The sequence below is a fragment of the Neolamprologus brichardi genome, chromosome 20 (assembly GCF_056152115.1).
Source record: "Neolamprologus brichardi isolate AB-2024 chromosome 20, ASM5615211v1, whole genome shotgun sequence".
Classification (NCBI taxonomy): Eukaryota; Metazoa; Chordata; class Actinopteri; order Cichliformes; family Cichlidae; genus Neolamprologus; species Neolamprologus brichardi.
In genome coordinates, this window is record NC_142123.1 from 30,081,847 (window position 1) to 30,090,525 (window position 8,679).

Consider the following 8,679-nt stretch of genomic DNA (forward strand, 5'->3'; position numbering starts at 1 on the left):
ATCTCATACTTGTACGCAGGTTAGACCATCCTCGTATTGCATTTCAAAGCAGTAGATGGCAGAATTTACCTTCATGTTTCCGCGGCTGCTTCCTTGCCACTGTAGGCTTCATGTCGTCTTGGAGGCTATGTAGGTAGACAATTTTTTTAATACAAATTTTACATTTGGGATTCGTTTCACTACAGGATTGATCATACAACAAGGGGTTGGTGTTTTGTTCTTTAAAAAATGCAAGCAATTGACTAAATGTCTAATTAAAGGGGGCGAAAAAGAAAGAAAATATATGAGCTTTAGGCTAATGTCCACTACTTGTGTCAAACCAATTTAACGATGATGTATTGTGATATACATCCAGGATATGTTAGGTATTGTGCTAAAGAGAGAACCAAGAACAAGGCAGGGGGGGTCCATGTAGGCTGAGAATAACTGATTAAAAATAAATATGTTGTAGAAAAGTGGTGTATAAAAGATTATCCATGATTTTCATGGTGACAAGGCGAGAGAAATCGTTTGTGGCCACCACATGTAAAACCATTTCATTTGTGAATGTTGGCTTTTTGTTGCCTGTCCAGTGCACTTGTCATCACTTTCATTTACACAAATCCAAGTAAAATAGTTTACACAATAGTTAGACAACAGTTAACAACAGTTCAGCCTTCCTAACAGACAAACGACTGTAGTTTAACTGACATCATGTTTGTGTATTTTAAAATTGGCAAAATAAAGTGTAACTAAAACTTAAAATTAAAGGGTCTTGAGAACAAAGTACAATATGTGCATTGTGACAGAGTGGATGTGGAAAGCATCAAAACATTAAACATAAAACAGCAAACATGAGACTTCAGTAAAGCGCAAGCACCTTAAAGCTGCACTTGAGATGTTGCAGATATGTCACATTAGCTTTTCTTTCATTTTGGACACTTTGGAATGGTGACAGTATACAGTCAATTGAATGTTCCCCCAGTCAGACAAGCTTAGAGACCAGCCGGTGACCATCTGGCAATCACTGTTCATGAGTGGAAAATGAGTGTTCCCCAAAGTTGCAAGAGGTCGCCAGCAGTTGCTGGAAAAATAATTGCTAAAGCCCCCAGTCAAAGGCCAAGAGACCAATCAGTGACTCTCATATTTCCCCAGCATCACACCTGTTGCTAGGGAAAAATGTGTATTCCCTAGCTGGTTGGAAAAACCTCCTTCTGATTGCTTTGCTTGCTAGCATATTGCTGTGGTCCCCCATAGTTTTCATGGGAGTGACAGAGTTGTCTACAAATATTGCCCAGTTGCTCTTAGAGCTGTGGTGAAACTGTGGCAAGTGCAGTATAAACTGGAAACCAGGACCATTCACCTTCAGAGTTAAAAGCTGCACCTTCTAAAACATGTTGACTACATCGCTGATGAACAACTTTTAATTGGAAGGCAAAAGTCTCAATTTCCAGTTTGCATCACACCCTTTTCACAAGTTGTACTACAATTTTTTGCATAGTTAGCAAAAATTACAGGCAACCGTGGGAATCTGCTTGCAACCAAAGCAATCAATATGTTTTTGTTGCAGGATCTTGTTTGCAACAGATTTCACCCAGCGAGAGCCAACAATCTCCAGAAAGTACAATTTTGTTTCCTAGAAATCTCAATAGTTATGTCTCACCAATGGTCCTGTTGATGCTCTCATTATGGGCAGTAATATTAAAAGTAATCCTCCTCCAGATACTTCTATTTTTGTACTTGTTTTGAATGTAATGCTTTGTTTCCATTGCAAAAAGTAAAATGAGCTTAACAATAGCACACACAGCATTCATTGTTTTCTAGATGCAGTGCACAAATATATCTGCATCTCTCTATCTGGAGTCAGCGCTATCTGTAATGATTTTATGGCAGCTTATCAGCCTGAAGTTGCAGTAGTCTATCAGGGACCAAAAAGCACTGCCACGTTGGACCTAATTTTATTTTTCCACCAGAGACTTCCCATTTACGTTTGAAAGAATGTGTAATGCAAATGCAGTGAATTCCTTGGTGGCCACTTCTCTTGTGACTGTAGTATAAATACGTAGCAGAAAAAGCAATGTAAAAATAAACCGTAAGATTTATTAACTCAACTTCACATTGTAAGGCAAAACATTACCTGGTTTTGTAAGGCAGTACAGGTTAAAAGGCACAATTTATTCCATCAGTTAAACCATGACAAAGTACTAAACAAAACAAAACAAACAAACAAAAAAAAATACATACAATATACTTTTAAAACCGAGCACAACATATTATTGGGAAACTTCTTTAGCATGTCTGCCTGTGACTTTTTAAAAGTCTGTGTGTATACAGCCTGCCAAACTTGGTTATACTGGAGTAAATTTTAAAACTTTAAATTTCACTCCTGTAAATATGCATATCCCAGTGTATAAAACAAACCCCATATATTTTAGTTTTGCCACAAAATATTTGAGAGCAACTCGAAGGAAAAGCTGAACTCTTTAGAGGAATTTTCTTTAGCTTTTTTTTCTGAGTTCATTTTATTGTTAAGAAACATGAAATAAAAAAATAAAAAGTTAAACACTAAATATACGACAGTGTAAGGCCTGTTGTAACATTCATGAAATACTGACATGATTACTTTGCCATTTCTAACATAAGCCTTACTGCACACACTGAGGACATGCATAGGACACAATGGAATTGAAGTTACCCAATAATGAGCTATAATATACACAGCAGTGTACTTCTAAGTGTCAGTCTTACAGAAAGGCAGTAAGCCTAGAAGATTACAATGCTTATGGTTTTATCTGGCCTTCACTGAACCATGAAGCTCAGCTGCAGCTGCATACATGTACAAAGTGATGCCTGAAAACTCAGGCTATCAATTCTGTAAAGACCACACCTGCAGATTTTTATTATAGATATATATACAGTATTCAGCTACTTTAGGGTTCCAGTCAAGTTAACAGCTTCAATGCTGATTGTGTATAAACATACATGTAAAGACCCTGGTTTAATTAGAAAAAAACTGAAGGAATAAAGATTTAAGGGGTTGTTAAATGGCCTCCTGTTTTGTAATAGTTGGTTGAGGGATGGAGGTTGGCTGCTTGGGAACAGTGGTTATGACCCCCTGAACCATTTTATAATGTTCTGAGCTGGAGGCAGCGGGTGGAGATGGAATTGGGGTTTCAGGAGTGGCTGAAAAGTAGAACAGAGAGAGAGAGCAGTTACTATGTGGAGAAACTACAGCACAAGCAGGTGAATATTTATTATCTTACAGTATGACGCGGGGGTAACACAAGATTCCAATAAGGAATAAGCACTTTTGTGAAATTTGTTGGAGCATTAAATATGCTCAGAAAGCATAACAGAAGTTTTCTTTTACAAAATAAGCCAGATTAGTTTCTGTGAACAACTTAGGGGATTATTTTGCCAAGCCTATTTGGCCTTCCAGCTACCTGACTTGGCTGCACATGGAGCTGCATGAGGAAAATTTGATGGGCTCTCGTCATTAAAATACAACTGATTAATGATTGTGATCACCTTCATTAGACTTGAAGTTTTTACCATATGTAGCAATAAAAACCCCTGACAGTTTTAAGCTAATTGCAGACACCAAATCTTAAATGTAGCAATGCATTAATGTATTTTGTGCTTACAGATTTGACCATTATGGATTGGCGTTGGCATATTGCTGGTCACTATAACATTGGTGCTGAGGTGCTCCTGAACCAGGTGAGGATGCAGAGAGTGAGGTGCATGTGGTGCTTCATTAGCAGAACCTGGAAGAAAAACCCCAACAATTGTCAGTTAATCGTAATTTATTACTGAATAGTGCTTTGATGCAGTTCTGTCCACTTAATGCAATGCCTACAGTTTCAGAATTCATGCTATAGTAAATTTTGCTAAATCTATCTGTACTGACAACCATTTCTCACCTCCAAGAAGCATTTCTTGAAGCAGATTGTCAATCTTGGCCATGCCGAAGAGTTTCACAAACTGGATCTGTTCAATCATTTGCCAAGTGATGCTCTGTAGTGTCGGCAGGAGCAGGAGAAGCTCTCCAAAACGGCCTCGAGAGTCATATTGCCTGTCGTTGATGTAGTCCTCCAGGCTCACCTGGACCTGGTATCGCATCCGCTTGATCTTTCCAGGGTCACTCAGACCTTTAGCATCTATGGACAAATGTTAGCAAAGAGAAATGTTTTAATGACCAACATCTGTATATAATGTGGTCTAGCTGAGTTTTTCAAGTTTTCACTCAAGTTACTGGCTTGGAAAGAAGCTCAAGAATCTGAAATGTTTGTCAGCACTGGTACCTGGGTCAAAGAAAACTATGGCTTTTAAGCAGGCATATTCATTGTCATCTATCTGAAGCTCTTGGAAAGGAAGCACCAGCTCATCCAGGATTCTCACTGCTACTCTGCCCACCTCCAACTCTGGGCAGTTTCTGGGAATGATGTGGTCATTTCCTGCAGGAGAAACACATTTTGGGAAAATGCACCATTGGAATAGGGGAACAGCATGATTATATGCAATATGAGCGCGGTATCACACTGCCTTGTGTGTCAGTTTTACCTAATAAGAGGATGTCTTTGTAAAGCATGGACCTCTTTGCAGCACCGAGAAGGAGATGTTCTCCTGCATGAGCTCGAAGCAATGCCACCTGCAATGAAAGTGAATTAAAAGACAGTTTGCTATGAAATAATAACTCCTTTATGTGATACGTGTTTATATTATATAGTTCTGTCTGTTTTTTTTTTAAACTCCCCTTGCATAAACCTCACTGGTTGAACTAAAATTGGCAAAGAAGGCCATCTCACTGCATCAGCAAATCAGTTACTAAGGCTCGGTGATCACACTGTTAATGATTCTGCAGTTTGTTTTTTTCAAGAAGCAGTGTGACATTAAAACCAGCTCATCATGTTCCAACTGAGGATTAAAACACATTAACCATTCTGGTTGAAAATTTTAAGAGAGAGTGATGAAAAACCCCGTCATCCTTAGAGACTGGGAAACTATTTTCTCCTCTTTTCTTTTTTCTTTTTTTTTTACTGCAGTGTTATTTGATTAAGGAAGAACATAGTCAGTGACAGTCCCACAGCCACGTGTCCCTCAACCCTCATTATGGTTTTGAGTATACTGGTTGATGAATGACTAGAGTGTCTATACCACTGTGTGCACTCTGTCTGTGTATGGGTCTCACCTGGTCATCCAAGGGCAGGTCACAGAAGGCTGGGATGTATTTGGCCCACTCCACTAAGACCAACAGCTGCTGTTTCATGGACTCACACACATCTGTGATGGTGGCGATCTTTTTAGTCCGTATGTCACCATTGAGTATAGGAGCAGGGGATGTGATCTACGCAGGAAAATGCATTTATGAAGTCATTTGATGTCTTGTTACAGTTACAGTAGATATGAGCCCCAAACCTTACCTGTCTTGACAGTACGTCTGCCTGGATGAGTGCGTTGATGGATGGTAAACTGCTGTCTTCATAGCTGGATCTCCTGGTGCTGATTCTGTCTCGTTCGTTCTGTACAGCTAAAAAAAAGAACATTCACAGATTGATAATGTGGCAGCAAGATGTAGGTTGCATTTGCAAAGCAAAAGATAAAAGTGGAACTTTCATGCAGTTATATTTTTGCAAATGCAAGAAAAGTGTTGAATTTTCTCATTTCCTTTGTTGCACAAACACGGAACACAGAGTGATTTGAAAGAAAAATACGTCTTCCAAGGTTGTCATGTTTATCAGTATATGGCTATTATTGCTTGGAAATGTTTGCTCAGCATAAGCTTTTCAGAGACTTAAGCACTCCGTGGAGTGAACATTAACAAAGTAGTCCCCTCCTGGGTGTTGCAACACACTTAGACAAGTCATATCAATTTAGTGGAGACAGCTCAAGCTCTGGTAGTGATTTGCTGATTAAATTCTCTTTTGTTTTGTGAGGCAACAGATTCTATTGTTTTAACACTAAAAAATTCACATAGATTGACTTTTTTTTGACTGGTTTAGTGAAGAGATAAAAGTGATCTACCTTCTTTCTTCATGCCAGCTCTGAAGCACTTCTTCAGTCTGCAGTACCTGCATTGATTTCTCTTGTCTTTGTCCACGATGCATTGTCTGTTAAACCTGTAAAAGTGAGCGGATTAAGTTTGTTTGTGCTATCACAAAAAGGAAACTTGATGAAGGAATCAATGCAAAGTGAAGCAACTGGATGCAAATTGAAATAGATGAAGTAAAAATTCCAGATGCTTTCTTTTTCAAGTAGCTTAAGCATGAAGAATATATACATATATATGTAATGATTGCATCCATCAACATTTAATCACAAGACTGTAATCAGAAGATTGCATTTTTAATGATAGCAATCTTTGCTTGTCTACACAGTGGCACATAACTGAGAATTAATTGCATTGGCTAGATGTCCATTGCTTTTTCATTGTCACACAAACAGTAGCAGTATTTCTTTTAGTTGAAGAGCTTCCCTCACCTGCATGAATACATGTGGTTTTTCCGGACGCTGCGTCTGAAGAAGCCCTTGCAGCCATCACAGCTGGAGGCGCCGTAGTGTTTACCTGTAGCTCTGTCTCCACATATGGCACACAAACTGCCTGCAGCCAGGTGGCTCGCGGCGTTCATGTTAGCGCTTTCAGCTGGTGAGGAGTCTGACATGAAAGAGAGAGAAAGGGAAAAAAAAGGCTCATCAGGCCAACAGGCTTTTAGGTGATTAGCTTTAAATCACGGAACAAGATGACCTGAAACTCGAAGAAGCTTTTTTTTTTTTGTTTTTTTTAAATATGACTTTATTTCTAATCATATGCCAGACAGCAAACTTGAACTGCCAGGTTGGTTTAATTCTAGGCGTGAAAGACCGAAGTGAAGACACTCATCAGCTCCATTGACAGCTGATCAAAAGCAGCCCTCCAGAGAACTGCAGGGATCTGTTAGCAGCCTGAGTAGCTCAGATAGCGTCAACAGAGCTCAATTGATGTAGGTTTGATTACCTATGAAAGGCAATCACTGGAGACAGTTTTTGTTTAAGCCACTCTCACAGTCACCAGAACAAAGCTGATTATCATAGAGTTTGCCATGACACATGCCAAAGAAATGTACATTAAATAAAAGTGGTAGGCTGGTTCTTGGAGAGTCACTTTTACATATTTGTTTAATGACAGAATATAATTGTGTAAATTATTAAAAAAAAAAAAAGTTTTGTGCTGAGATAGGTCCCCATTAGGCTTCCTTTTTTTTGCTTCTTTGGAAATTTTAGAATCAGGATCAGAGCCAGATGTCATGGGAGACTGCATATACAAATAGGTTGGTGTCACTGTAAGCGCATATCCAAAAACTACATCCATTCTCCTCAGTTTAGACTCTGTGGGAACAGACCGTTTGTAACAAGAGAAGGGTGATCATGATACTAAAGCTACCGCTTCATCACCGAATGAAGATCAATCCTGATCAGTCTGACACCACATCCCTGTGCAAGCTGGAACAGGTTAAAATCGGTCGGGCCAAATGACCCAAGTGCACTGAGAATACGACAGTCTCATAAAACAAAATCTCTTAATGTTTTATCGCACCCAAGGTGATAAAAGAAGACCACTGAACGGGATCATCTCTCTACGAGCAGGAGCAGATGGACAAATGACCCCTTTTATCACTTCACGCCAGAACTCGCGCTCTCCTCTCCTGACCAAAGTTTTAAATCAGTAAAAGTTTCAAAGTTCAAAGGCAGCGCTGCATATATGACACTCACCTGCACCCAAGGGGAGCACTTGCATGTTTTCGAACTCCAGCGTGGTATAGGCTGGGTCCAGAGCTTCGCTGTAGTCTGCCATGTCCATGTCTGCTAGTTCTTTAGGCCAACAAATTCTCAACTACTTGACAGTGGGACAGAAAGACTTGTCCAAGAAAGTAGAGTGCCCCCCTCCTTCTCCACCTTCCTTTCTCACACCCCCACACACCTCAGCAAACCCCCCTCCTTCTTTCTGGGTCTAGCTCCGCCCAGTGACAGGACAGCTCCTTGGCCCAGTTGAGTGGTGTATGGACCTACTGGTGTTAGAGAGGTGAACAGTGACTGACAGCAGAGCTGGCGTCCGTCTCTTCCTTCCCTCATACCACTAACCAGAGAAGAGGTGGAGTGTCCGTCCGGTTGATGGTTAACCAGAGTGTTCACTGGTGAATCACAGGGTTGTTTTTTTTTTAAGAGATAGCACAGCTTTGATATCTGCCATCGCTGCATGTCAGTAATGGATAAACATTTCCTCAACCTGAGCTATGTCAGTTCACTCCTACTACATCATTTGACACCATTTTGAACTATTCATTTTATAGCTGACACTTTCCTTGCATGCCTATATCACATGCACACCAATTAAAGCTTGGATATTGGTACAAACGAAAGTGCCTGCAGAAAGACCTGGAATAAGGCGGAAAGTAACTAATTCCATTTTTTTTTTTGAAATTTTACAAATTTTGAAAGCACTTCTGTTTGATGCTACTTTACATTTCTGCTCCACTGTGGAAAAACATTACAACTTTTTTCTTGCCCTTTAGCTCAGCAGCCCCCCTTTGTCTCCCCTCTGCAGGTCAGCCAAAACACTCAGAGGCTGCCTTTTGTTGCTTAAATATTCAGAAAGCTTGTATGACTCCAGGTCCAAAGCTTCCCACCGATCCTCACAGATGCTCCTCTGCACAGATAGAATAC

At 40.0% G+C, this 8,679-nt stretch overlaps 1 protein-coding gene across 2 annotated transcripts; it reads right to left on the reverse strand.

The window, feature by feature from the left end:
• Nucleotides 1-2,096: 2,096 nt before the first annotated feature.
• On the reverse strand, nucleotides 2,097-8,076 carry hnf4a (hepatocyte nuclear factor 4, alpha). 2 transcript variants are annotated; one of them, XM_006793998.3, is made up of 10 exons: nucleotides 7,729-8,076; nucleotides 6,460-6,634; nucleotides 6,004-6,098; nucleotides 5,403-5,509; nucleotides 5,171-5,326; nucleotides 4,543-4,630; nucleotides 4,284-4,436; nucleotides 3,903-4,139; nucleotides 3,624-3,746; nucleotides 2,097-3,162 (listed from the first exon to the last, which is right to left on the reverse strand). In XM_006793998.3, the coding sequence occupies exons 1-10, from the start codon at nucleotides 7,814-7,816 to the stop codon at nucleotides 3,020-3,022; spliced, it is 1,365 nt and encodes a 454-aa protein (XP_006794061.2). In that variant the 5' UTR covers nucleotides 7,817-8,076; the 3' UTR covers nucleotides 2,097-3,019. The 2 variants fall into 2 exon arrangements, with proteins under 2 accessions (XP_006794061.2, XP_035765128.2); XM_035909235.2 differs by lacking the exon at nucleotides 7,729-8,076 and adding an exon at nucleotides 7,553-7,662.
• Between the last annotated feature and the right edge of the window lie 603 nt (nucleotides 8,077-8,679).